Source organism: Colletotrichum acutatum (assembly GCF_030867785.1).
Source record: "Colletotrichum acutatum strain CBS 112980 chromosome Unknown BDZ83scaffold_93, whole genome shotgun sequence".
NCBI lineage: Eukaryota > Fungi > Ascomycota > Sordariomycetes > Glomerellales > Glomerellaceae > Colletotrichum > Colletotrichum acutatum.
The window spans coordinates 26377-53917 of record NW_026849087.1 but is presented as its reverse complement, the minus strand read 5'-3'; the positions used below and the strand labels follow the sequence as shown (position 1 = coordinate 53917).

Genomic DNA, 27541 nt, shown 5'->3' with positions numbered 1-27541 from the left:
TGCACGGATAGTGACCATGTAATTATCTTTCAAGCGAAGAGGCGCGGGCTCAATATTACCACCTGGGGCGATTACGGGAGCCCGATCAAGCCGACACGAGTGCCCTGGACACGGTACATGCCCAGCTTTAAGGAGGCTCTGAAGCGCGTGCGTACCGGCCATCATCGCGTAGTCGAACATATCCCGGCCGATTTCAATAACTACTTCGTGACAATCGAGCCGGATTTGAAGGAACTGACTGATTCGGGGATGCGGGCTGCTGGCTCGGCCGACCAATACAGCCTCAAAGTCGAGACAGAACAATATTAGGGCCCCCAGCTACTGATCAATATTACGCATCGCACTGCCGCCTACTCATCGTCTCATACTGGATGGAATCCATCGCCCATTAAGGAGTTGTCCCCTAGGGCGATGATTCCTCTTACGCAGTATTCTGCAATGTACTTGATTACGGCGCCATCAGCAACGGCGTGTCTAACAATACCGCCCCCATCAAGAGGGCCATCAACGACGGGCGGCGTTACGGCGAGAAATGCAACGGCTCGACGGTCAAGAACGCCATCGTCTATTTTCCTTCCACCCAGCACAATACCTCTTCCCTTAGAGACGTAGGTCATCAGCGATACCACCGGCCGCCCAGAACCGACCACTTTCAAGTCCTTCATCGGTCTCGGGGTACTCCCAGCAGACCAGTACACCGGCGGCGGCACTGGTCTAGACGGGCACGGCTAGCAGTAGTGTGTCAACACGTCCAATCTGTACCGCCAGACCTGCAACATCATCATCGATGTCCGCCCAGCGCTGCCCCTAGAAGAGACGGCATGCCTCAACTACCAGGCAACACAGGCCACCAGGTCAGATGGGACTGAGGTTGAGTGTGGAAGTCGATAACCTCGAATGACGTGAACAAAGGCTTCAAGTTTGTGCCTGACTATCCCGACGGCAGCATTGGGTCATCGCTGATCATGGACTCGTCCTTGACAAACATCGGTTTCGTCGTCGCTGTTCAGCCGCCGTCATCTCAACCCGGCTCTGGAAGTACCGGCCTCGGCATCGAGAACACCGCCATATCGGGTGTCACCACAGCCGTCGCCGACACGAATGACTGCTCCCTGCTGGCCGCGTTTATCAGGCTTGGCGAATGGGTGCTGGGCCCCGTGTATTCGAGCTCAGCCGATGCTGGTACGCGCTCCTTTTCATCTGCGCCGTGCTCATTGACTAGAATATGGCTACTGATGCAAAAGGGTCAGCGGCCCTCTGGGACTGCCACGTTCGGATCGGCGATGGGCACCGACCTGACGCCTACTGAGAGTGCCCGGCTCTGACCTCTGGCATCGCCCCAGGCTGCAATTCTGATACCTCCGATGATGCATATCACGCCAGACGCATCGTGATACTTCGAAAACATGTTGCTGTGGGTAGCTGACCATCTGATTGATGACCCAGACCTAGAAGACGCCAACAACACCATGGTACAAAAATCGATCTGCGTTGCTCGCGGCCTCCTTGTCGAGAGCGCCAATTCCGCGTAGCTCCACGGCACGGCATCGGTGCACGTGTTCATGTATTTATTCAACTTTCACAATGCCGCGAGCGCCCTCGCCGCCATGATCCAAATAGAGTACCCATACTAGCAGCCAACCCCAAACCCGCCTGCCCCTTTCGCTAGCTCTGTCGGCCTCAACCCGGTGACCCTAACTACTACTGTGCTGCTGACGACGAGTTACTACGACATGGACATGCTGGACTGCCCGGGAAGGAGTGGGAAAGACAACAACTCTGGACAGATGCCAATGGGTGACGGCCTTGGCTAGGACGTCCCCAAGACTCTCAAACAACGGCACTTTAAGCCTGTTTGGGGGTTTCCCCTGGGGCTCAATGTTGAGTGAGCTCGGGCGCATATGCGAACAGCCGCTTGAATCGAGGATCACCACCACCACCACCACCACCACCACCAGGGCGCAGACGACTCAGCCTTCCCAGCCCACGACGAAGCCGCTCAAGCAGGCCGACGACAGAACAATGTGAAATACTACGGCGAGGGGCGCAAGATGAGCAACATTCGGCCGCAGAACGGCATCAATTACTTCTGTAAGAACGTTGGCTCCGACCAAGCAGGGCGGGTATGGGAGTAATCACTGCCTTAGGTGCAACACTGATCCGAACCGCTCGGCGTACTAGCGATTCTAGAGAAAGTCAGCTTCAGTACTTAAGTATCTTCTATGTAAAATCTCGCATGTGTTCTTTGACTCCAGTTCTCTCAGAACATACTAGTTGCTCAATAGTTTATGTGTTTAGTACTTACTATTTGTTTCGTTTTTCTGCCTTTGCTAGATAGTCACTATACAAGCAATAAAGAGGCTTCAGAATGTCGACTTACGGGGCGTTGGGTGAATTTGGCTAGGCATCTCAAGGCACCAAACCCACGAGGACCCAAGGGACTGACAATGAATACTTGAGAGGGAAATTTTGCCCCAGCGAGTAGCCTCGAAGACTTCCCCCCCTCTCTTTCTATCTCACCTCGACACTTGACGGGGGAAACACAAGCGGCAGCACATGTGAAAAGTCAGCTTTGACGTGTACATGGCTTCAGCAGAAAGGACAGGAAGATGATCTTGCCACTTGTGATATTACCGCGCAGCACGAGGCAACGCGAAACAGCCAGAGTGTTAACATAAATCAAGCACGCAACTTCACCAACTCACGAGCATGACATCCCCAAAAGCGACATCGAATAATTGGCAACCTCATCCATGTCTTGCGTTACCTGATACAAAGGGCCGCATGGCATGGCATGGCATGCACTGCAACTCAGCTCACACATACACGCTCGCCGGGTGGCTAATCACCATAGCCGAGCTGGGGCCCCCTCTTCTACCGCTCCAGCAGGCACTCTCAGGAACATGACCAGCGTAAGAGAAACTTGTCTATCGCATCCGGAATCATTGCTAAAGGCCACCCCCTTCCTTCCGCCCCCTAGCGCCGTCCCCCGTCCATTAATGAATCAGTAAAATCAAGTTCCCCGCAATGTTTCTAAACCACTGGATGGATTGGTAGTTGCGGGTCGGCACGTCGGCACACCGGGTAGGGAAGTTTGGATAACACAATAAGTAGACATAGCGTTGTTACATGCCATCGAAGTCGCCGCCAAGGTCGTCCTCATCCAGGTCTCCCTCCTGTATCTCCTTGGCCATCTCACGCTCGCGTTCGCGGGCCTCCTGGGCATTCTTCAACTCCAAGCGGTGCTGGTTCATGGGGAATCGCATGGCCTGAAACAGAGTATTGTCAGAATGTATGTTGACATGTAAGTATGCGGGAAAACTCACCTTGACGCTCTCATCGTGGAGAGCCAAGCATGCGCGAATTCTGTCGTGGAAGGCTTCACCGGGCTCCCGCGTAGCGTAAACATCGCCGACCTCCTTGCTCTTCATGTATCCATGCTCGCGGTCCAGGGTAGCTTCAATAACACCATCGCGGATGGCCTTGGCGACAATGTACTCGGCTGACTCTTCGCTACCAAGGTCGAGGCGGATGCAGATGTCGCGCAGGGAAATGCGAGAGTATGACAGAGACATCATGCGAATGCCGGTCTTGATGACGTTCTGGCGCAGGCGGAGAATCAGGCTGTAGGTGCCGTCTCGGCGGAAGGTGTCGGCGTGATCCGCAATGATGGTCTCGAAGTTCTGGACCTTGCCAACCCGGACGGCCTGGACAAGGAGGAAGTACGGGTGCAGGGAGAGCTCCAAAGTGGGCTGGCGGAAGGTAGATCTCTCAGGGATATCGCCCATCAACAATTCAACCACTAACAGAAGCTTGGTCGCCGTCTGTGAGAAGCCCACCGCGCAGGCGCTTGAGGGGGCCTTTCTTGTCGCAGCCGTGAGGTGCTCGTGTGCCTCCGTGTATCTCAGTTGAATGGCGCGGATGCGTCCAAGGTAGTATAGGAAGCGTGCGACCTGGTTGTTGGCTGCGTTCTCGGGGAACTGGGTATGGGATACGAGCAAGTCGGCCTGCGCAATGTGAGACGTCAACAGATAGCTGCGAAGCAAAAGCACAATGACCGAGGCTTGCGTGTCGATATCCTTGCGGAGAACGGCGGTCCGCAGAGCAGCCAGAAGAGTGGGTCGAATAGCGACGACCGGAGACTGGGGAGAAGGAGGCTGAGGGGCGAGGCTTTCGCAGAACATTGAGTAGTAGAAGTAGACCTTGGCGGAAAGGGAGTCTAATGTGCGGCGGTTAAGCGTGTGGATACGGTCAGTGAGCTGCTTAGAGAACTCGGCTCCGTGTTGGAACTGTTTGGTGTCGTAGAGGTGGACCTGAATCAGAATGCCGAGGAAGATGTCAACCTCGGGAATGATCTCCTTCACGTCCTTCTTCTGGCCGTTCTTCGTCTTCGCAGGCTCGCTGTCTACCTCCATCTCCGGACCGCTGGAGCGGCCGAGGGGTACGTTCTCGCGACCGATGGCGATCAGAAGCTGCTTAGCAACATTTCCGGAGGCAACGGTCGCGGGGAAGCTCTCGGCAATGGCCTGGGCGATGATATCGGGTGTCAGGCGCTTGCGGATGGTGGAAATCGACCGCAGGGCTCGGAGGGAGAATCTGGCATCGAAGAGCGCGACTGCGCGGTCCAGCAGTGCGAAATTGCTCTTGATGTCTGTAGAATTGACATCTGTCAGCTTTCTGGGTTGTTTCGGGATACATCGAGGGCTTCAGAACTGATTAAACATGACATACCTGCTACAGCCTGCACCACGGGGTCAATCTTGACCTCTGCGTCATCTGCTCCAGCCTCATCACCCATCGCAACGTCCCCGTCAGTATCCGCCGGGGGAGCAGCCGCCTTCTTGGACGGAGGAACAACAACGGTCATCTCTTCGTCGCCGTCCTTTGCTCCCTTCTTGCCCTTGCTCTTTGAGTCGGCATCCTTGTTGTTCTTACGAACCCCGTTCTCGAGGGGATCCTTCCCGCTGCGTGAAGGTGTTTTGCCCGGCATTTTCGCTCGACCGGATGTGCGTAGATATGCTGTGGGTAGTGTATTGAGTGCTGCTGGAAATGGCAGCAGTCGGATATGATCGTGGAGACGCGCCCGGGGAGGAGAGTGCGGGCGGGTTGTTTTGCTTAGATATGGCGTCCCGCCAGTTGCTTCGTCTGAAAGCAAGGTATCGAGGGCGAGGAAGTCAGGTGACACAGGTTGAGAAAGCGTCAGGACGAGCGGGAGTCGATATCGGAGCTCTGTGAGAGTCGGCTGTCGTTGATGGGAATGGGTGGTTGCTGTTTGGCTGTTTGCCTCGTGATGCAGGAAAGTCCGATGGATGGAAGCTCAAAGATTGAATACCTGAGGCTTAGGTTGCTGCTTCCAGGCTCTGGGGGGGAACGACACAGACCGGGCAAGCACCTCACCCACCACACTAGCCGGTGCTGGGTAGTGGGTACAAGGATGTGGACCCGACGCGAGGCAGAAACAGCCATCTTTGCAAGGGCTCAGCTATCGTAGTTTGTACCCTCTACCTGGCATTACTTAGCGAGTGAGATTGCCGGGCCTGCTGGAAGCATGGAGCAACCCCCCCAACACCGAACGAGGCAAAGGCCACCAGGTCCGAAGCGGGAGTGACGTTGTCGATGCTGCCTGCCTCAGCGGCGTCGTCGCGGTGCCTTTTTTTTGTGCCACACTTATGCATGCCTCAGCTACCTGAATTATGTAACTATTCAGGGTCCGTCGTGGAAGCTCCCAATCCCGCCATCAACCTAGGCTGTAGGCATAGTATCAAATCAACATGGCATATCACCTGGATTGGCATTGCGCGCATCCTCCTAATTGCTTGCAGTCGAGACCCATTCTACTTCTGACTCTATCGCACGCTCTGGGTTCATCAGAATGTCAACGTCACCTTCATATTTGAGTCTTTTGCTCAGCTGAATGCAGACTGTTGCTTCTGGATCCCTTGCTGTTGTCTTATCGGACCTGAGGTGGCTTTGCACCACCTGGCCCCAGCTGCGCTCGCTACCTTCATCGTGAGGACCTTGCTGGCCTACCTTACCTCCTTGTGGCATAATTAATGACACCGCAACACTGAGACGGACAACTATGCATACTGTGAATGGACTCTAGTATCAATTTGGGTGTACCATAACTATGAAAGCCATGGTGGATGACCACCGCAGCGCGAGATGTTGCAAGTTAACTAGCAATTACTGCCCGTCCCAAACGCCTTTTTTTCATGTCTCCCAAACCATACCATTATGCCCATGAAAACCAATTCATTTGCCACTGTCTAATCAATCTTACTCCGGAAGAGAAGCCTACTTCTTTGTTGGCAGGAAGTTGACCTCCATACGTTTCGCCATAGACAAGTCCGCATGCTGGTTACTTGCATCAACCGAGAACTGCCTGAGGGGAGGGCCAGCAGTCTGGGTCGGAGCAGATCTTGAAGTCGAAGTCTTCTTAGCCGGAGATGCAGATTTGCGAGACTTCGCCCTCGACGATGCCGTCTTGGCCGGCGATGTCGCTCCGACGTCTTCTTGATTGAACCGAACACTCTTCGTCGTGGTTCTCTTAGCGGTGCTTCGATTTCCTGCGGCAGCGTGCCGCGGTTTCTCGGTGGGCTCGTACTACTCGCCCTTGCCCGAGGTTACCTTGGCTGCTTGGATGGCGCTCATTTTGGTAATCCAGGCAGTCGAGGGCTGGATCTTGCGCACGGTGCGAAGCTCGTCAGAAGAGTAGCCAGGGACGCGGATATTGTAAGTGCGTTCCAGGACAAGCTGGATATCGCGAATCTCAAGGACCTTTGAGCCCCGCTCCTTGGCGTTGCGGCAAGCCGTCTCCAGAACGTTGTCGACGAAACTGTCTGCCATAGCCAGAACACTCTGCAATACAGTGAGCAAATTTATCATCATCGGGGCGTTAGTGATAGCTAACGTACCTCTTCGACCTCGGGAGTCAACATGTTGATCTCCTGGCCCTCAGCATTTCCGCCGCAGACTTGTCGCACAAGCTCGTCCAACTTCTTCTTGCTGAGTACGTGATCGCCCTCAGCCTCATGGACGTATGCAGGGATCTTGGAAATCGCGGGCTGGCCCATGACACCTCCAGCGATGCCGCCACCTCCTGTATAAGTCGGACGTCCAGCGCCAGCACCGCCCGCCATCGCAACGGGTTGAGGCACGGAAGTAGCCTTTTCTGGAAGCTGCTTGGGAATCGGGAGTTTGGATTGCAACGTCTGAGTTGGCTGTGTCGGGTGCGCGTGTTGTTGCTGCGGAACTGCACCAGATCCCATGACACCCTGAGCGTGTGCGCCGGCCGAGCCAGGAGTTCCCGTGGCCTGCTGGATAGGAGCCGACGTCTGAACGTTGCGCTGGTTTGCGCGGGAGACGGCGGCCGAATGGCTGAGAGCTTGACCAGGACCGGCAGGAGCGGCGGACTGGGGGGTCGCGACGCGCTGGGTGGGTGTGCCTGCCGAGGGGAGTCCACCGCCTGCAGAAACCGACGCGATGGCAGTGTTTACTGGTGGAGGGTGATGTTGGCCTTGGTTCATGGTCTGCTGTGGCGCAGAAGCCATGGGTTGTTGAGCTTGGGGAGCTTGAGATGTAGTCGGTGTCGCGGCAGAGGAAGCCGCAGCCTGAGCTGCAGCCTGAGCCTGCTGTTGCTGGAGTTGTTGCTGTCGGAGCTGCTGCTGTTGTTGCTGCAACTGCTGCTGTTGCTGTAGCTGTTGCTGTTGTACCTGTTGTTGAGGCAGCTGCTGTTGCTGCTGAGGGGGGGTGCCTTGACCTGCGGCAGCTGCGCCGGTCATTTGCTGGTTCTTCGCTGCCTCGATTGCGGCATTCACTGCCGTGGTGGGGTTCTGCGCGTTCTGTGTGGCCGGAGTGCCTTGGGCGGTCGGTGCCGGGCTTGCTTGAGCACCGCCAGGCTGTGTCGAAGGTGGTTGTGACGCCGCGACGGCTGGGCTGTTTTGCTGTTGCTGAGAAGGCGGTCGTTGTTGTGCAGCCGCGCTCGCACTTGCCGCAGTCTGCCCCGCCGCGGCAGCAGCTGCCACCGCCGCTCTCGCCTTATTGATGCCTTCCTGAGATTTCCTGAAATTCTGGACGAAGGTCTGGGCCTCAGTGTGCATCTTTTGCGCATGATCCCTTCTAATTTGCAATTGCTTTGCTTCGTCTGCACCCAATGCGCCCTTCTCCTGTTGGTTCTTAACGTGTGCATCGATTCGCCTTATCTGGATTCCCTGCTGATCCATCTGCATCAGCGCCCTAAGATATTTCGCTTTGAAGTCATTGGACCACCGGGCAGCCGCCTCCTGGCCTTTGTCTAGGATGCCCTGAGGCGGATTGAAGGTCATCTGTCGAATATGAGCTAGGATGTGATCCGCAAACTGTGTCGCCTGCGGCGCCTGCTGCGGCGCAGTGGGAGTCGGTGCTGCCGCCGCTGGAGCGGGCGCAGGCGTGGGAGCATGCGCAGGCTCTGCCGTCGTCGTCGCCGTGTTCTCGGTCTTCGGTTCGGTCTTTATAGTGACGCCTCCAACGTTCGCCTGGCTGGCGGCGGCCGCCGGTGCTTGTTGCTGAGCCGGCTGGGCTTGTTGCGCGGGCGCCGCTGACTGCGCTGGCTGACTCTGTTGCTGCTGAGTCTGTTGACCACCCTGTTGCTGCTGTTGAGCGGCTTGCTGCTGAGCCTGTTGCTGTTGCTGTACCTGCATGCGGCGTTGCTGGAGCTTGTTAAGCAGCATTTTGGTAAAGTCCTGGATTTTCTTCTTGGCATCTTGATGTTGAGCGGACTCCTCAGGGTGCGTTTCATAATGATTCCATAACTGGCGCAAACCCCTCTCATACTTCTGCTTCTCTTCGTCGTTCAGAATGGGAAGATTTCGCATCATCTCGGGTCGATACATGGGTGGCTGTCGCGCACTCGGCACGGTTTGACCGGCGGCGGCCTGGCCAGGCTGGCCTTGATTGTTCATGGTCGCGGTTCTTACGGTTATCGGAATCGGCCGCAAGATGGAGACAACTTGCACAGTATTCGAGAGTTTGGTATTCGATCGGAGAAATGTTTGAATGATACTACTGATGTTCTACACCCTGCTGGCGACGGAAGATGTGTAGACCAAGAGAGCGTTAATGATTCTGACGGATGGCGAAGAAGTGTAGTTGCGTCGAAGTACGCGTAGCTGGAAAGTTCCGTGTGGGGCTATGAGGGGAGCAATGATTGGATGTTGCATTGACGCGCTCTGGCTTTGAAGCTCAAGCCTCAAGCAGGTGGCAGGCGCCTCCACCAACACCAGCTACCTTACCTCATGACAAACCTGGTCAACCTGAGGAGCTTCCGACAGGGTTGTTATTGAATGATTGGACGATGGAGATATCATCAGGGTCTCTAGGGAAATCTTTTTCTTTTTGTGGCGAACCTTACCTACTGTCCGCCCAGTGTGATGGCTGAAAAACTTGAAGCAAATGATTTGAACTCGAAAAGAGGCAATTGTAGGTGCGCGGTTAATGTAAGTACTATGCATGTGCCCATCAATTGAAGTAATATGTCGCTCTGAAGATCTCTTGAAGAGCTCCCCGTCTGCCTCATAAAGTCATCCGGCTCAGTTCAAAATCTTAAAAAGCTATATCTAGCAAGAGTCTCTCTGCCTAGGCAGACCGACGGATGAAACTTGTTTGCTGGCAAGAAATTGTTCTTCCGAATCTCAAAATGTTAGCACCACCATCAGATCGCAACCTTCTCAGTGGGCGCAAAATGCAGTTTCCCTCAGCTCCGCTAGAACCCAAAAGACATCATTTCGATTGCATAATCGCAGAGCCTCAATTCGCAAGGCAAAGATTCCTTGTCCTTCCACAAAAAGCAGGCTTCTCGAACAAGACATGGGGCCCTCTCACACACCAACACCAGCCCACCATCGACGGCCACACGTGGAGTTGCTCTCAGGTCGGTCTTCCTGCGGGAAAGGCCCGTCGGACCTGCAGATGAACGGGGGCCTTTGGGGCGTTGGGTTGTCCACTCTGGCGCGAACTCCCAAATGCACACTTGCGCAAGTTGACGATGCAGTGCATAGACGAAGAGGTGGGAAGAAGGGTGGTCATGCCCTAACGCGGAAGGAAGGACGACGATGCCTTTTTCGTGCGCCCAGAAGAAACCCCTCAAGGAACTTGGAAATGAGTCTGAACAACGAGAGTCTTTTGGGCATGTCATCTCACCAATAGAATGGTGACATACACAGTCTGCTTGATCCCACGGTTCTCAGCACTCACAGAGCCGAGTAGCAAGAAGTCTACTGAGTAAAAAAGAACCCGCTGTTGTCAGCGAAGCAAACAAATTCTGCGTAATCTGGCCTTGCCGCTTGGAATGAGAGATCTTCTCGTCCAGCAGAGAATGGAAGAAAGGCTAAGAAGAGGGTCCGTCAGCGTTGGGCTGCAGGGAGCCAGGCCAGTCTAGGTACTGCCCAGTGCCCACCCATGCATCCCAGTCTCTTCAAGGGTGCTGTTGTCTACTATGTAGTGCTTGTAAAACCCAACTGCAAGAATTTTGTGATTCGCGCAGGCGTTCCGAGATGACGATATTGATGGATGGTGGTAGTGCCAGGTGGCTGGCTGTATTGGTGATGATATTCCCAATGATGTGGGCAGGGTGGCAGGATGGACTTGACTAACAAAACCCCCCCAAGAGCTGGGCGCAAGTGCCGTTTTGGACGGGATATGAGTGACACAACGTCGAGGCCCGACGCAAAGTTATCGTTTCATGCACCTGGTTGTATTGGCTTGCCTTCTAGAAATTCACCGCAGGCAATGGAATTGTAATTTGCAAGATATCGCGGCTTCCATTTACGGCGGCACCCTCCCACCTTCCCACCTTCCCACCCTGCGACATGTGCGTTGTTGTGTTACCATGGAATTGGAAGGAGACGGAAAGAAGCAGGAAGGCACTGATGACTGTGGTGGCCGCTCTTGCTCTTCCTCGTGCTCTTGCTCCTGTCAGTTTTCGTTTCTGGTTCTTCCGTCTACGACTCACAGTCCAAGGGCGGCGGGCGTGTGCATTCTGACCGCCTTCTTTTTCTTCCTCTCCACAAATCTGACCAGGCCACGAGCATGATGCATCTTGCCCCTCGTCACATCCACCCCTCCATTACACCTCGAAGAGGCTCAGACTACCTACGAATACACAAGCAATCATTCCTCTCAGTCAATCAATTCCGCCATTTTCTTCTTCATTTTCTTGTCTGTTTCACACGTAGTCCTTGAGGCTCTTAGGCTCATTTGCTGCAGCTCCGCGGTGGCTCGAGGAAGAGGGAACTTGTCGTGGCGCCATGCTGCAGAAAAACTACAAGCCGTTAAAAACGCCCTTAGTCTAGGCAATCTCGACCCTCAATGATTGGGCACAAGTGCTGTCACACAGGCATCCCTCTTCTGGATCTTTCAGTCTTCTATTCGTTCACGGCAGTCTTATTATGATGCTATTGTCTCCAGCGAGAGGCACAAAACCTCGCCGGTCAAATTCATCAGCCAGTCTCTAAGAGACTCGCGCAGCAGCATCTCGAGAAGGGACAGCATCATGCCCCGTGGATATGGACGAAACATGCCCTCCCACGGTGTCAGACTATCATATTACGCCACAGAACGGACGTTGAACTGAGTACCCAGCTTCACAAGATTCAGGCGCAGTCGACGGCAAGAACGATAATTAGTCTAGACTCTAGAGTAACCCACCAAAGCATGAAGCATTATCCAACAGGCTGTGGGGGAAAGGCTTGACAGGCCAAATAGGGCTCCGACTAAGGAAAAAAGAGGCCGACCAAGAATCGCCAATAGTCGGCGATCTGGCGTCTATCCACAGCCACACCCCTCCATTACCCCTCCTTCGCATCACGCCCTCTCACCTCTCGCGCATTGGACGTCCTCCTTCGCTTGATACCGTTCATAACCCCCAATCCAGCCCATTCCAGCCGAGCAACCAGTCAAGCCATGGCGGCCCCGGTCCAGTCAGGCCGTACGCCGCTGCGGTATCCGCAAACGCGCGAGCACACACACACACACACACATGAAAGTCTCTCGACGCCGCTGCGGGACACACGGTTGGACCGGGGGAGTCCTGGAGCATTGCTGCCCAAAATCCAACTTTGCGCCCCGCGAGAATGCGTAAAAGAGGAACCCCAACCAACCCCAACCGCCGGCTGGACAAGACTTTTACTTCTGATAGGAAGAACTCCACGAGGGTCACAGTATCCAGCAGCGGCACTATGGGGTCTTCCGCAGGAGCGCTCGCGCCAGCAATGAGATTACACCGCAGTAAAGCAGCTGGCAGGCACACACACGACTCTAGCAGCACCAGTTGCAACTTGCAGCACGAGGGCGAGAAGAGGCTCTCCCTCTTTCTCTACCTTACCTTAGGTGACCAAGGGATGGAGTCTCTTTGCTGCATGGAATGGCATGGGCATGGGCATGCCGCAGAGCTGCAGCGCACATGTGCAATGACTTCTTTTAATTCTTAATTCTCTCCCCATCCCACGCACTGTTAGAAAATCTTTTTTTCTGTTTTCTCCTCTCCCCTCTTCTCTTCTCGTGGTTGACTTGGGTCTACCTTTCGCTCGACCATCAACCGTCTGGCCAACATTTCACGTTCGATTCCCATCCCCTCTGCTAGTCAGCGCAAAGGGTCGATCGGTGGGAATTCAAGCATTATATCAGCCATACCTATAAGACCGGGGCTGTCTGGCCGTGCCAACGACCCGCTCTCGACCTATCACGGGAGTCATTTAGTACACATTTTAGACGGTTGATTCAAGAAACACCGTGAGATTTGCTCACCACCACCACTACCACCGACAGCTCGGACATCCACATTTCAGAATCCAGCGAGGAATCATACAATCGGCAGTCCGTCCCTTTGGCTTGCCATTCCACTTGAGACGACAACGCATCACAACAAATCCAGCCAGACTCAGGTTCGGGTTCAGGCTCGGAATCGCTGGCTCCGGCAATTTGTTGTTGTCGTTCCTCTGGTGCTCTTCTACGGTATTCATCCCACGCACCTCTTGTCCGACAAATTCCTGAGCCTCTCTTTTTGACCCAGGTCCCCCACGCTTGTCTTCGACTTTCCCCAACTCTCTTCCGTCCAATACATTCCCCTAGGCCAGCAGCCGAAGTCACCTCACTGGTACTATTCCTGCTCGCGTGCACATTGCACCACCGCCTTTCTTCTTCTTCTCAGTCAGCCATTTCGTGCTGCCACCCGCAGCCCCTCAACAAGGCAGTCCCTGGTCACCCTGGACAAAGCCCGTGGTCCTATCGTCACCGCCCGCCCGATTTTCGTCGACCCCACACCCGGGATCCCGCACATCCCACGGTGTCTCCCCCGAAACATTCCTCCCCACTGTCTCTCTTGTCAGTGTCGGGTCAGTGACACCCAGCTGCTTGGAAACCCCGATTTCTCGTTCGAAAGAGAACGAACGTTGGGGCATTTCCGTCACTTACTAGTGACCTGAACTGTGCTTTCATTCCTAGAAGAGACCCTGGCTTGTGTTGCTCCTTGAGTGCATTCGAACTGGTCCGCTTCCACCCGCGCGCTTTCGCTCAATCTCAAGCAATTCCCGCCAGATCTATCATGACAACCTACAGCTTCAGCCGAATATCCTCTTCTCCTTGTCGGAGGTTCTTACTCTGGGTGTTGACGCCTTGACTTTTGCTACTTCGCTTGATATACCACCTTCATCGGAACCAATCACATAACCAAGCCTATCTACTGGCTGTCGCTCGTTGGAGCTGATCTGATCTCATTTGCCCGCTCAACTTCATCTTCCCCGCAAGATCGAGAGAGACAGAAGAAAAAAATCCGAGTCCTGCAGCAAAGACACGATCGATAGATCACGACCACACAAATAAGGCTAGAGCCACAGTTTAACAAACTGGCCCTTGAGGCGCATCAGAGAGGCAGCACCTCAATTGCCATATCGCAGGCGCTATTGAGCATGCCTCGCAAGTCGCGGCCGGCGACGCCCAGCATGATGCTGGGCCCTCTTGGAGGTCCAAACTCACCGCCTCATACCCCTACCACCACTGTGCCAATGGCGAACCGCAAGTTCGCTGCACGACACTTGCCGCAATGGCATCACCAAATCATACTAGATGACTCCAGCATTCAGCCTACTGGCAATGGCCACGAATTCAGCTTCACGCCTTCTAATCGCTTCGCTCAGCTATCACCCCGCACTTCTTCCGAAGACTCTTCTGAGTCTGATGAAGTGGAGGAATCCGAGTCCGAACCCGAGTCTGAACATCGCCAGGTACCTCACATAAGACCTAAGGCCAACGACGACGAAGACAATGACGAAGATGAAGATAGCGATGATGAAGACAGCGATGAAGATGAAGACGACGAAGAATCGGAGGACTCAGACGATGATACGCCTATGGGCTTTGCTCCTCCGGCTCCGGCTCCAATGCCGGCCCCGATGCCAGCATCGGTGTCCGCTTCCATGTTCGCTCCAAGGTCTGTGCCTATGCCGGCCTCTCGTATGGCTGTCGACTGCAGTTCTGGAGAGGAATCGGATGAGGAGGAAGAAGAAGAAGGAGAAGAAGAAGAAGAAGATGATGATGAAGACGAAGACGAGGAGTCCGACTCTGATTCGGAACCAGAGTCTTTGGCTACCCCTCCTATCCAAGAAAAAGGCCAGGAAACACATATTGTCACCGCTACCACCACCTCAACTGTCAAGGCGAATTTTACGCTGGAAGAGCTTTCCGACTTTGACCCAATGGATCACGACCGCAGTGGCACCATCGCCCCCTCCGGCTTCTCCTCCCCGTCATCTGCTCGCTCCCGCTCACGGGCACCACCACCTAAGGGGCTCCCTCCTGGCTTCACCCAGGAGATGAGGAATCTCGGATTTGATGGATCCAGCTCTGAAGGTTCGGACAACGACCTGGATGCCGATGAGGCTCATCGCGAGTTTGTGCGCATGCAACGGGAGCTGAAGATGCGCAAGCGTCGGTCCCACGGATCCAGCATTGGCAAGCGCACCATTTCGGAGCGTAGCGATTCTGACCACGAAGATATGACACCCCTCGACGCAGACGATGTTGGCTCCAGCGCCCGCAGACTCCGGCGACGCTACGGAGACAGCCACAGGCATAGCTTCATCCTGTTCCAAGACCCACCTCCGCCTCGTATCGACGAAGTCGAGGAGCCCGAGAGTGAGGTTGAAGGCACTTTTATCTTCTGCGACAGCGGCACGCTGGCGCGAGAGCTCCCCTACTATTCCATCGAGATTATGGAGTACGAGAGTCCTAGCCCTAGTCCTAGCCCATGAGCGGGCCATGTTTGCCTGTCGATTTCAAGGCACTCATTATACGTTTTACAACAACCATGGATACCAAAACCACAACGTTATATAGCGTCCGGCCTCGTCTTCTCGCCGCAGCACGAGGCCTCTAATCGGCGCATACTGATGTTTCACGACGAGCATACAGGGATGATGGCATAGATTGATGACGATGACGGATTGATGACCAGCATCTTGTTCTTTCCACTTCTGTTACGGAGCAGCATGAGTGACGGATGATTTTGTATGTGTGTTTCTTATTTCCTATGATAGATTGGGTTTCCATAGAAGAGCCTCGCAGCTCTAATGAAATGTTTACTTGCGCCATCACTATCACGTCCCCGTGCCAACATTGTTAATTTTCCCGAGCCAATCCCACATGTGAAATGTCAGACAATGGTGCTTGCTAGATCTCACTTGTGGCCACCGCTCGCCGACCTCGACGGCAGGACACCCACCATTACTGTAGTAAAGTCACGAGCCGCACCAGGCCGACGCCGTTGCTAGGGAGGCGTTTCTGCCGCGGGCGGGGGAGGCGAAACTTTCACCTTCAATCAGCATGGACCGGGACTCACGCCTACCGTAACCATAGGCGGTGTGTTTGATGATGGCGATGGTACCGGGAGCGATGGGTGATGACGTGCAGCGGATCAGCGGGATGAGAGGGACGGATGGAGAGGCTACACAGGTACCCTACGTGCCTACCTTGGACTGGGTTGGTCTGGCGCTGGGTTGAAGGATGGCGCGGATGATTGGGAAGGGGGAAGGGTCCGGGAGGGGGGACTTTGGGAACTACCGAACTGACGATGGGAAAACGGTGGAACGGGGTCTGGCCATGGGCGAATGAGTTTGAGCAGCGTGTTCGGGAGGCGACATTACTTTGCCTCTTTTTTTTTTCTTTTTTTTTTTCTTTCTCGGTGAGCAGCGAGCTTTTCATTGGATTATCTGCAGTCTTTTGTTGGTGAAAGTAAGATGGGTAGAGGGTACGGAGGAGTACAGAGGGTTAAAGGGAAGGTAAGGTCGGGTACTTTACTTTTCCTTTCGTCGTCATTGGGTTCGGGGAGGAAGAAAGTGGGGACCCGGGTCGAATCTCCGGGTGATTTTGAGGCGGGGAGGGGAGGGGGGCCGATTCGCCGGCCGAATTACGAGCGGGATAGGATTTGCACGTGTTGTCTTTCCTGCAGCCGTCTCTATCTGCGAATTGTCATGTGTGAAGAATTGATTCAAGGGGAGTAGGCAGAGTCAGCACGCGCTTACGCTACTCATGCTACAGGCATTGTACTTGACTTCCAAGAAAGAAGTTGAATATGAAATTTCCTCCAAGGGCAGCTTCGCTTTTTGGTGCATTTTCAGTTCCTCTGAATCTTGGTAACGGGGCGATGTAAACTCCCAGGATAGATTGGGTACATTTTCTGGGCTTCAACATGGAGAGGATGCGAGTTTGGGCCGATTTTCTTTTTCGACCCGATTGGAACCGATTGGGATTCCCACGCATAGCTGTGAGCCTGTGAGCTTTGTGAGGGAGGCTACGGCGCTATGCTGCGCAGAGGACGGGGGGAAAGCACCCGGCCGGGTTCTGGGGCCGGAAGGAGGGGCGGGGAAGGGGGACCGTGGGAAACGGCGGTCAGTGAGTGGCTGTGTGGGTCGGGTCTTTTCTCTTCGCCTTTCACATACTGGTACACTAATACTTACCTTGGGCTAGCAGGCAGGTAGTCTACCACAATATTTGGACAAAGGTTGCGTCTACTAAGTTCTTCTCATCTTGAGGCCATTGAGGTTGACCGTTAACCTGGACGAGGAACATAGAGGCTATTCAGTAACACTGAGATCTCGTCGGTCATCTTGACAGTGTTTATAGCAATTGGTTGATGCTTCAATAGCGTGGTTGTTTGATAAGTATGCAGTTCTGTTTATTTTATTTTTCTATCCTTTGAGAACCAGACGAAAACTGGACGAGGATTGGCCCAGGCCAGCCAAGTCGGCGGAGCCGCCCTTGCTCAGTCTTTGATCACGCTCGCTCATAATCGCCTTGATAAACCACCTCACCCTTCTAGTGCCTCCGACGGGCTACTTCGGAACCTAACACCTTTCTACCAATACGCCTTTTGAATCCCTCTAGAAACTGCCCTTTTTGGGTCTCTGCTATCAAACACCTCTCTAAGCAAGCATGCCCTTAAGAACCTGGACCTGTTCCAGAACCTTCGCCCGGCTCGTACCTCCCTTGGACGCCCTCATCTCGACACTCCTCTCGTAGTCGAAAGTCTGCGCAACGTCCTCCCCAAATCGGCTGTCGATAGCCTGCAGTTGCTCCAGCGAGAGCTCGTTCATCGGGATGCCGCGCTTCTCGCTCTCGGCGACGCAGCGCCCAGAGATGTGGTGCGTCTCGCGGAAGGGGACACCCTTTCGTACGAGATAATCGGCAAGATCGGTGGCCAGCATGAAGGGGTCCAGGGCAGCCTTCATACGCTCTGGCCTGACGGTCAGAGTGACGAGGATACCCTGTGCGATCTGAAGACTGTCCGAGATGGTCTTGACGTGATCCAGCATGGGTTCCCAACTCTCCTGCAAGTCCTTTTGGTATGTGCTGGGGAGACCCTTCTGGGTCATCATCAGGCCGGCCATGTGGCCGAATGTTCGGCCAGCCTTTCCGCGCAACAACTCCAAGCCATCGGGGTTCTTCTTATTCGGCATCAGCGAACTTCCAGTGGAGTACGCATCGGCGATGGAGATGAAGCCGAATTCTGAAGAGGAGTACAGGATAAGATCCTCGGCCCAGCGAGAGGTATGTTGCATGAACATACTACCCCATTGCAGGAATTCAGTGACGAAGTCTCTGTCGCCAACGGCGCCCATGGAGTTCCACAGAAGGCCTGTGAAGCCAAGCTCCTCGGCCATCATATCGCGGTCGATGTTGAAGCCGTTGCCGGCGAGAGCACCAGCGCCGAGGGGGCTCCTGTTCACGCGCTTCGAAACCTCGCGCAGACGGTCGAGATCACTCTGAAAGGCGAAGCCATATGACAGCAGGTGCTGCGACCACCGGACCGGCATGGCACGCTGAAGGTGGGTATATCCAGGCATAAGAATGCCACTATTTAAAAAGGTCAGGATGGGGGTTACTAGATTTGCAGGGAATAATCAGACTTACACCTCGGCCTCAGCGCGGGCAGCAATCACCTCAATAAAGGCGACCAGGTGGCTCTCGATCTCCTTGATCTGGTTGTTCAGCCACAGACGCATGTCGCAGGCGACTTGCTCATTGCGGCTGCGACCCGTGTGCAGCTTGCCGGCAATGTCCTTGCCGATGATCTCGCCGAGCCGGCGCTCGTTGGCAGTGTGGATATCTTCGTCATTGGGCATGATGACAAAGGTATCAGCCTCCCACTCCTTCTGCACCTCCCGGAGTCCTCTCTCGATTTCGGTGAACTCGGTGTTGGTGATGATGCCGGACTTGGCGTTGGCGCGCGCAAAGGCAATGCTGCCGAGGATATCCTCCTTGAACAGGAGCTTGTCGTATCCTATACTCGCATTGTACTTGAGCATGAGGGGATCGAGGCCGCCTGTCCATTTCTGAGGTTAGCACAACTGCAATTGAACTTGCCAATTGAACTTTTGGAGGAAAAAACAAACTGACCTGTGAAGCGGCCGCCCCAAAGCATGTTCTCTGCAGGCGTCTTTCCGGATGCCATGATGACTGCGTTCGTATCTGGCGGGGGTATATGGGGTATCTGGAGGGGTTGAATTGAGTAACTTCAAAAAAGTTAGCTAAGAGCTGCTCCGTATCGGAGGGAGTTCCAATTTATGTCTGATTACCTAAGGAATGTAGAGCTCTGTATTGGTGAGTCATTCAGGATCACGTGATGGTATGAGTCGACGAAAGTCACCTGGTACTTGCGATAGCGATATCACCAGCAAGTTCACGAGGGGGCTTCCCAGGATTACCGCTTTCTTTGTCCAGCATGGTCAATGCTTGGTTCTTATCCCTTCCATACCTTAGCTTTGAATCAGTCGGACCTTGAACATTGTACCTGTTGCGGACAAGCGACGCGCTTCGTCAGCCCTGTGCAATGTCAGCAACCGCAATGTCAGCACATATTGACCTCGACCTTCCTGCCCTCCCCGGCACTAGAAAGCCGTTACTGCCGGCACATGGGAGCGATAGTCGTAGAAAACAGTCTCGGAGAGAATGGCAAACAACGAAATCATTATCTGTAAGTTACTGATACCTCTTAGGTGGGTCATTGAAACAGGGAGAAAGGGGTCAGTTACCCAGCTTGACTCTCGATATAGTTATCAACTGAAGGTGAAGCTGGATTTTATGACATCAAAGTGTGTATATTGCCAAATTTAAGTTGTTGATATCTGACTATTCAATGCTAATATGTATACCTTGAACGCCGATATACTCTCTTTACCGACATGGTATTTCTCTTGATTCATGTGCCCCTTTTCCCTTCCTCGTATAAGTAGGTATCCAGGTCTTCTTATGCCCTGCTAGCTCATCGCAAAGTGCAATCTCATCGAGGCCAGACATATCTCACGAGATCAACCTCCTCCACCCGGAAGAAGCTCTTTTTGTTTTCCCACTAGTACTATTAGTGGCCGCAACTTGCGCCGTCGCCGCTTGAGCAGCGGCAGCCTGCCCTCGATTCTGCCGCCCCGTCGCCCCCTCGTACCACCCGAGAGCCGCATCCAGCGGCTCAAACGGGTCCCACGGCCGATTGACGGGCTCGATGAGCACGTCGGCCATGAGGTACTTGCTCGCGTTTGCAATCACCGTCTCCACGTCCACGCGCACCCGGAACCGCTCCAGCTCGACGTCGACGCCCGCTGGCGTCGGCCGGAACATCTGTTGCAAGTCGTCGAATGAAAATGTGACTTCTGGCGGTTCTTGTTGCTGGTTTTCTTTTGCGTTCGATGAGCTCTTCGTCTTTGCCTGGTTCTGGTTCTGACTCATGCCCGGGAAACGAGGCGGTAGCTCGCGGGCGTGGAACCCGGCTCGGATGCCGTCCGTGGATCCGAACATGACGAGCAGCCGGGACCCGTCCGTCCGCGCGAATGTGATGGCCCCGGCGAGCTGGCCCGCCGCCTTCGGGATGCGAAAGGCAATCGTCTTCCCCGTCGCCGTATGTATCAAGTCCCTTCCGGAGCCCCTGCTCGACGTGCACGCCGCAGGCCGGTCCCCTCTATCGGCCTCCTTGGAGTGCACGAGATTCAGTACCGAGTACTGGTCCCGCGGCGGACCCCTTCGGAGTTGGACAATGTGCTGCGGGAACACGCCCTCCGCGTCCGCAACGCCGTTGAACGTCTGCCGTACGTAGAGCGTCTGCTTATTCCCACGCTCCTGGACTTTGGCGAACTGGTTCACCTGCACGCGGGCGAATTGCTGGTCCCCGCCGCTAGAAATCTTTCTGAGGTAGATTGCGAGGAAAGTTGAATCCTCGTAATCTGGCGGCGCGGGACAGTCGAGCGCGGCGACGAAGATGTCTTGGTCGCGCAGCGTCAGGGGTAAATCGATGCGCAGGCCGCGGTTGCTCATGAAGTACGGCGGCCGCGGCTCCCAGTCCTGGTAGGGCATGATGGAATTGGAGTAGGCGAAGTTGACGGGCGATTTGGCCAGCAGGCCGTGGTAGGTCTCGGTCGAGGCGCTGAGGTCGACCCAGGCAAAGAGGGACTGGTCGTCGGACTGCTTCATGATCTCCTCTTGGAGGCGGAGGAAGGCGCGATCGCCTTCGCCGTAGAGCATGGGCATGTTGACGCCAAAGAGGCCCATCAGGCAGTAGGCGACATCCTCTGGCCTCGTCGTCTGCCGGTGCGCGGCCCAGGACATGCGTTTGGCGAGGCTCGCTGACTCGAGGGGTCTGAGGCCGGTGAGGATGTCTTCGTCTATGCCCGTGATGACGGAGAGTGGCTTGCTCAGCGTCGTCTTCTCGCCGACTTTCACCCAGTCTTCGGAGAAGAAGACCATCTCGGCCGGGGCGAGGAGTTCCTGGAGCGTCCAGCCGCGCGTGAACCACCGGCACGAGGCAAACGCGCCATCCGTCTTGACTGGGTCTACGGTGGCGGGAACGCCTGAGAGGTAAGTGTAGCAGACTTCTGACTTCATGTACCACTCGTACATGGAGTTAATGGCCTCGGAAAGCTCTGCGCTGCTGCTCTTGTCGATGCAGCATGAGTCGATCCAGACGTATTCGAGGCCGTCTGCCAGGGTTTGGATGCAGCTATAGCGGACCTTTTGGAAAGCGGGCTTAGTGGCGGCATTTTCGTTTCTAATATCGACGTAGATGACTTCGTTGTCGCCCCAGGTGTGCGAGAGAATGGCGTACCGGGGAAGCTGATCGGGGTTGAAGTCGACGAGTTGCAGGTTGTTGCTATGTATGGATGAAGCTTTGATTAAGCGCATCTTGAGCTTGCGATGGCAACTCGATGTTGGAATTCTGGATGCTCAGTCCATCTGGGGTGACTTTCAAAGAGGCCAGTGGGTTGGCGAGACTACATCAACATTTTTTGATCATGGACTCTCAGCTACATCAATGGACCGACTTTGAATCATTGAATAAAAGTAATGATGAGGTTCAGAGGAGTGCTAGTGCATAAGAAAGTGGCTGTGTCAGCAAAGTCATTGGATTCATGAAGTCGAAGTAAGGCTGGGCTATCTGATCGTCATGTCTGCTCCCCCTGCTCTATTATTATGGGGGACGGGAGCAAGTGGTGTAACATCGGATATTGCTTCGCCATAGAAACTGCATTAGGCAGGTAAGACCACCTATCACCTGGTCATCCCAAGCGCGTGGGTGTAAGATTCCCGGGGTGTCTCTCAGCTCTACCCCTCGTAACCACAACGGCACAACCCTCACATTTCACACATGAGGCGCAATCGCCCTGGTTGTAGGGCTGCGCCGCCCACACCAACTTGTAGAGCCTTGGGGGGCGACCTGGAAGAGACATTCTGTCCCCTGCCAAGCGATTCTATTCCCGTAAGCACCAATGGCGATCGTTGTCAATGCTACGGTTCTGCCTGATTGTGGATTCCTGTGATGCTGTGCCGCTGTTAGTGACACCTTGGTAGTGCTCACGCGTATTAGAGGCAATCTTACCTGGAGGGAGAGTTTTACATGAACTGAAAAAAGAACACGTGCTCGTCATTCAAAAGTCTGTATTTTATCGTCTCCAGCTTGAGTCTCTCCGTTCAACATTGATCTAGCTTCCTTTACCTTTTCCTCAATTCTCCAAGTCATTCGTAGTGACTTACAGACCGTACAGCCGTGATACCCCAACAATTCATCATTTTGTCATCTTACACCACTAAGCAGACCTCAAAATCAAAGATGTCGGAACAAAAGACTGCCCCTCCCCCGGCGATCGACGTCCAAGAGCCGGCGCCAGCCTATGAGAGAGAATCACCAGTTACGTCTACTGTGCAAGGAAGCGGTCCTGCCCCTGCCAGAGAGATGCCAGCGAACCTAGTGCAGCTCGAGTAAGTCTCTCTTAGAACACCGTCATCTTCTTTGAAAATACTGATGATCGGGGCAGACAACCGGCAACACCAATGCCCGCTCAACAAAAGGGTGGGCCGACAATCACTCCCCTCGCAAACCCTGCGACCGTCACGCCGCTGCACATGCTGGGCGACGAGCCGCAATGGATAGATTGCCCCTTTTGCAAACAGCGGACCCAGACGGTCATTGCTAAAGAAGGCACTGCCATGCAAATGTAAGTCATTTTGATTATATGGAAGCATAAAATGAACCAGCCTAGCTTACACGCGCAATTCCCCAGGGTTGCCGGTGCTCTGTGCTGCCTCCTCTGCATCTGCCTCACATGCGTGCCCTGCATCGCGGGGTGGTGCGAGGACATGCACTACACTTGCTCAAACTGCAAGAACAAGGTCGCCACGAGGCCGTACGACGGGACAATTCAAGTCTTTTCGCCGCAACCCGGAGGCGGTCTCGTGCCATCACAGTATGCGCCTGTTGCACCGCCTGTCGCGGAAAAGCAACAGACTCCGAGTGCTTGATCCTGATCTACAAGGTGTGCAGAACTCGAACGTGGGCTGTGCTCTAGGCATACAGCTCGATTGACAAGACTACGGATGTCAAAACACGAAATCGGGGGGTGGGGGGGGGGGGCGAAGAGAATTTGATTTGGTCTGTTGAACTTTGGTGATGGAGATGAAGAACTTGCAAGTTGAAATTGCCATATTGGTGATGATTATTCAACCCCGTAGATACCCTAGTTAAATAATTGTACGAAAGTAAACAACCTATAGCCCACTTCGCGACAAGAGGGTCTTCTTCGCCTTTTTGATGATGTCAAAAATCGACTCTGCCATTTGGTTGCAAGCCTGAGCTCTGTCAACTGGTGGAGCTCGTCGGTTGCTCGGTGCCACTTGTTGAAGAAGCAGGCGTATAGCAACAGCCAACAATTGTCAGTTCAAAGGAAAAGTCTCTCCATTAGGTATTGTAAGATTGCATGGGCTAAAAACTCTATTTTCTTGGCGATTGCCAACCGGGTGTAGAACATGATCTTCTGATGCAGAGGGTGTCAACCAAATAACCATCCAATGAACAAAATACAGAGTTAACTGAAAGTTGAACGTCAAGCTGAGTCTAATCATGCCGTGCGCAAGTCCTCTAGCCTATCTTTAGCTACGGACGCCGAAAGTACCGGCGTTGAAGCGAAGGGCTACTCCGGATGAGCTTCCCGGGTAGCTCCGGATGGCCGCAGTACCGTCTGTCTTCCGGCCTTGTCCAAGGTTCTTCATTTTCGACTGATTGATCACACAGACAAACTCAATCTATTCCCCGCCTTTTCGCACACCCCAGCACGTTCTTAAGTCCGGTGCCATGGGTTGTTCGGTGCAACGACAACATTCTTTCATAATCCCGATGGAAGCGGACATCAATGGTGTAGACCGCCGATGGTCGCGGCCCGATGTAATGTCCAGGCCGAGCCATCGGTGCTCTTTCATATGCCGTTTAATTATTGAATCGTCAGATATAAAATCTCACCATCCTTCGAGAGGCTAATGTTTCGATGAGCTAAGCTGTCGACATCACCAAGAACAACAACTTACAAGAAAATGTTTCGCTCAATTTACTTAGGTGCCGATGGCCAACTCACCATCAAGCAAGTCACGGAAGACTACACACCTCAAAAACTCCAAGCTCTTGTCTCAATAAAGTACTCGGGCATCAACCCCTGCGATCTTAACTTCTTCCACGTTGGCCTCAACTCCTTCGTCACGGGCTTTGAGTTCGCCGGCATCGTCGAGGCAGTCGGATCCGAATCGGCCCTGCAAGTCGGAGACGCCGTCCTTGGAATCTCGCCCGTCGGGTTTCCCCAAAAGTCTCCGGCTTGCACGCATCAAGACAAGGCCATCGTCGAAAGTAATCTCACCTTCAAGCTGCCTCATGGCCTCGCTCTCAAAGACGCCGGAGGCCTGGCTCTCACGACGCAGACCGCCGCCGACGCCATCTTCAACGTTCTCGGTTTCGCCTTTCCCGCCGCGGGCGTCACCGGGACTGGTGGTACCGACAAGCCGATACTGATTTGGGGCGGCGCCAGCAGCGTTGGCATCGCAGCCATCCAGCTTGCCAAGGCGGCAGGGTTCAATCCCATCTTCACGACTGCGTCCGTCAAGAACCACGCCGCGCTACAGCTGCTCGGGGCTACTCACTGCTTCGACTATAAGAGCCCCGATGTGACTGGCGATATTCGCGCTGCTGCCAAGTCCCTCGGCGTGAGCCTGACTTTCGGCTTCGATACTGTTGGCAGTGGCCTTCATGGCCCCAACGCCGACTCTGAGACGTCTACGCCGACGCTTCTTCGCAGGAGCTTGTCCAAAGGTGCCGAGGAAATATCTGTCAAGCTTGTGTGCACGCAACCCGTAGCTCACGATCCGGCTTTCGGTTTCTGCACGTGCTATCGGCCCGTTGGTAGCATCGGTGCCATGGGACACCCGCAAGACCCTGAATTTCCGACTCGCGTGCGTAAGGTCATGGAATATGTTCTGGGCTCTGCTGAAAGGGCCCCGAAGCACCCGAACATTACAGTCGTCAAGGGTGGCGAAGCCGGCTTACAGGAGATCCAGAGAGTGGCATATGGCGGTGCTTCGTTGGAGAAAGTTGTGATTGAGCATCCGATCTAGATGGGTGGAGAGATCGATGAGGGAACTTGCTCACATAAGTGTCCCATATACAAAACGAACAGATCGCTTTGGAAGATTCGACTTGCTCAAACGATGCTTCTGACTATATGTAATGCGTAATGTATCGCCTTAGGTCTCGTAGTCCAGGTCATCGACTCATCTTAGAATAACCATGAGAACCCCTTGCGATAGACCTTAGCAAATACGCTCTTCTTCCCCATTGCTACCTCCTTTTCCCTTCTTTCTGCTTCGACTACTGCTCTCTCCTCAGCAACAGTCTCCTCTGGCACGCCCGTGACCAAGTCGGCTGTCTCAGCCCGAACGCAATGGGATTTTTTGAAGATCTTGTACCCAAAAATGCAAATTAGGTAGACAGGGATTCCAATGTATTGAACGATAAAGTTCTTGTAGTCAAAAGTGCCGACGAACACTTCGATACCCTTAGTCAAGGTCAGGACAATGAGGAAGCCGAGGGCGGCATAGGAACCCCAAGCGCCCAGAGGAGCGCGGTAGGGAATATATGCGGCATCGATTCGTTGGGCTGTTCGGGCGCGGCAGAAGAATATGTGGGAGACGAGGATGGACATCCATGTAAGCAGACCTATGGTACGCGTTAGTGTTGGCCAATGTATTCAAACATTGAGACAGACTCACCAAAGACGGTGACGACGTTCGTCAGGTAGCCAAAGACGGTTGCGGCACCGGAGCTGACAGACATGTACGCCAGACAGCAGAAGACACCACACAGACCCAAAGCCACAAAAGGCACGCCGGCCTTGGTAGTCTTGGAAAAGATGCGAGGCGCTTTGCCGTCGACCGCGATACCGTAGAGCGTACGAGACGAGATGTAAATGTCCGAGTTGGCAGCCGAGAAAATAAACACCACAAGACAACCATTGATGACATGATCGAGCCCTTTAATCTTGGCAATCGTGATGGCAACCACAAACGGCGAGGCTGCAGCACTGGTCTTGGCTTTGGCTGCAAATACGAGCTCGGCGCTATTGTAAGGGACAACCATGCCCAGCAGGAAGACGGAGATGATGTAGAAGAATACGATGCGCATGAAGGTCAGGCGAACAGCCTTTGGCATGCACAGACGCGGGTTCTTGGCCTCGCCGACTGTGACGCCGACGAGTTCCGTACCGGAGAAGGCGTATACGGCGGCCACCATGGCGCTCCAGACCCCGAGAAGACGGCCCTGGGCACCATCGACCTTATACTCGGCAAAAGCACCCGGATCGGACCAGTATCTGAAGCCAGGACGGTCACCGGTGGGTCCGCCGCCCACGGCGAGGATGAAGAGCAGCAAGATGACGCCAATCATGATTATAACTTTCAGAGACGAGAGCCAGAACTCGAACTCGCCAAAGGCCTTGACGCTGATGCTGTTGATCAAGAGAATCAGAACCAGGGCGATGGTAATGAAGACGGCCGGGTTGACGCGGTCCCCTACCCAGAACTTCATGATCAGGGCAAAGGCGGAGAGCTGGTTAGGCGTGGCGAGGAGATACTTGAAGAAGTAGCAGTAGCCTGTCGCGAAACCGAGGGCCGGGTCGACGAAGCGGGTCGCGTAGCCACCGAAACCGTGGGACAGGGGCATGTAGGAGATGATTTCGCCGAGAGCGGCCATGACGAGGAAGACGATGCAGCCGACGATGGAGTAGTCGACGAGGATGCCGGCTGGGCCTGCCTTGACTAGAGCCGAGCCTCTGTAAATTGGTGAGTTAGAATAAACGCCAGGACGGTAGTTTTCGTATGGGGAGACAGCTTACGTTCCAATCAGCAATCCTGTTCCAAGCGCACCGCCCAGCGCAATCATCGTGACATGGCGCGTTTCGAGACGTTTGTGAAGTTCATGGCCGGGCTGGATGTATGGATCTTCAACTTGGCCGATCTTCGCACTTTGTTGATGGGACAGGTTCTCCAAGCCCGCAGGTTCCATCTTCTCTTGGTCCATCGTTGACTTGTCTGAAGTTGAGCTGTTAGAGTTGGCGTGTCGACTGCTGCAAGAATGACAACATCCAAATTGCTGGGGTGCTATTTCTCGACAGAGACCCAAAGAGTTTATCCAACTTTACCAGCTCCTGCTTCACTA

General features: G+C 54.3%; 8 protein-coding genes across 8 annotated transcripts; 3 read left to right on the top strand and 5 right to left on the bottom strand.

Annotated features, from left to right (window-relative positions):
• Positions 1 to 965: 965 nt before the first annotated feature.
• Positions 966 to 2135, top strand: BDZ83DRAFT_654641 (uncharacterized protein; the record flags this gene model as incomplete). Its single annotated transcript, XM_060510734.1, has 3 exons — positions 966 to 1182; positions 1423 to 1472; positions 1959 to 2135. The coding sequence occupies 3 exons, from the start codon at positions 966 to 968 to the stop codon at positions 2133 to 2135; spliced, it is 444 nt and encodes a 147-aa protein (XP_060361640.1).
• Positions 2136 to 3125: 990 nt separating this feature from the next.
• BDZ83DRAFT_755078 (proteasome regulatory subunit C-terminal-domain-containing protein) lies at positions 3126 to 4990 on the bottom strand (the record flags this gene model as incomplete). Its single annotated transcript, XM_060514567.1, has 3 exons — positions 3126 to 3269; positions 3327 to 4651; positions 4732 to 4990. The coding sequence occupies 3 exons, from the start codon at positions 4988 to 4990 to the stop codon at positions 3126 to 3128; spliced, it is 1728 nt and encodes a 575-aa protein (XP_060361639.1).
• A 1616-nt stretch (positions 4991 to 6606) lies between these two features.
• On the bottom strand, positions 6607 to 8942 carry BDZ83DRAFT_755077 (uncharacterized protein; the record flags this gene model as incomplete). Its single annotated transcript, XM_060514566.1, has 2 exons — positions 6607 to 6861; positions 6918 to 8942. 2 exons carry the CDS (start codon positions 8940 to 8942, stop codon positions 6607 to 6609), a joined length of 2280 nt encoding a protein of 759 aa, XP_060361638.1.
• Positions 8943 to 13976: 5034 nt separating this feature from the next.
• On the top strand, positions 13977 to 15269 carry BDZ83DRAFT_554124 (uncharacterized protein; the record flags this gene model as incomplete). The annotated part of the gene is made up of 2 exons (XM_060503509.1): positions 13977 to 14487; positions 14542 to 15269. Coding segments are annotated over 2 exons (1239 nt in total), but the record flags the coding sequence as incomplete, so codon positions are not given.
• Positions 15270 to 16977: 1708 nt separating this feature from the next.
• BDZ83DRAFT_631553 (argininosuccinate lyase) lies at positions 16978 to 19224 on the bottom strand. Its single transcript, XM_060508911.1, has 4 exons — positions 19107 to 19224; positions 18928 to 19043; positions 18442 to 18853; positions 16978 to 18384 (listed from the first exon to the last, which is right to left on the bottom strand). The coding sequence occupies exons 2-4, from the start codon at positions 18980 to 18982 to the stop codon at positions 17454 to 17456; spliced, it is 1398 nt and encodes a 465-aa protein (XP_060361636.1). The 5' UTR covers positions 18983 to 19043; positions 19107 to 19224; the 3' UTR covers positions 16978 to 17453.
• Positions 19225 to 19697: 473 nt separating this feature from the next.
• On the bottom strand, positions 19698 to 21942 carry BDZ83DRAFT_631549 (heterokaryon incompatibility protein-domain-containing protein). The gene has a single exon (XM_060508910.1). The coding sequence runs from the start codon at positions 21694 to 21696 to the stop codon at positions 19831 to 19833; it is 1866 nt and encodes a 621-aa protein (XP_060361635.1). The 5' UTR covers positions 21697 to 21942; the 3' UTR covers positions 19698 to 19830.
• Positions 21943 to 22621: 679 nt separating this feature from the next.
• On the top strand, positions 22622 to 25443 carry BDZ83DRAFT_654635 (uncharacterized protein; the record flags this gene model as incomplete). Its single annotated transcript, XM_060510733.1, has 3 exons — positions 22622 to 22770; positions 22963 to 23006; positions 24398 to 25443. 3 exons carry the CDS (start codon positions 22622 to 22624, stop codon positions 25441 to 25443), a joined length of 1239 nt encoding a protein of 412 aa, XP_060361634.1.
• An 80-nt stretch (positions 25444 to 25523) lies between these two features.
• On the bottom strand, positions 25524 to 27403 carry BDZ83DRAFT_785579 (amino acid permease; the record flags this gene model as incomplete). The annotated part of the gene is made up of 3 exons (XM_060515634.1): positions 25524 to 26044; positions 26098 to 27155; positions 27219 to 27403. The coding sequence occupies 3 exons, from the start codon at positions 27401 to 27403 to the stop codon at positions 25605 to 25607; spliced, it is 1683 nt and encodes a 560-aa protein (XP_060361633.1). The 3' UTR covers positions 25524 to 25604.
• Positions 27404 to 27541: the final 138 nt, after the last annotated feature.

Excerpts from the sequence above, each read along its gene's own strand:
- BDZ83DRAFT_631553 (XM_060508911.1), bottom strand. The coding sequence starts at position 18,982 with ATGGCATCCGGAAAGACGCCTGCAGAGAACATGCTTTGGGGCGGCCGC. Across the intron at positions 18,854-18,927 it reads TTGGGGCGGCCGCTTCACAG|GCGGCCTCGATCCCCTCATG; the intron begins GTCAGTTTGTTT and ends AGAAATGGACAG. Across the intron at positions 18,385-18,441 it reads GCCCGCGCTGAGGCCGAGGT|TGGCATTCTTATGCCTGGAT; the intron begins GTAAGTCTGATT and ends CTTTTTAAATAG.
- BDZ83DRAFT_631549 (XM_060508910.1), bottom strand. The coding sequence starts at position 21,696 with ATGCGCTTAATCAAAGCTTCATCCATACATAGCAACAACCTGCAACTC.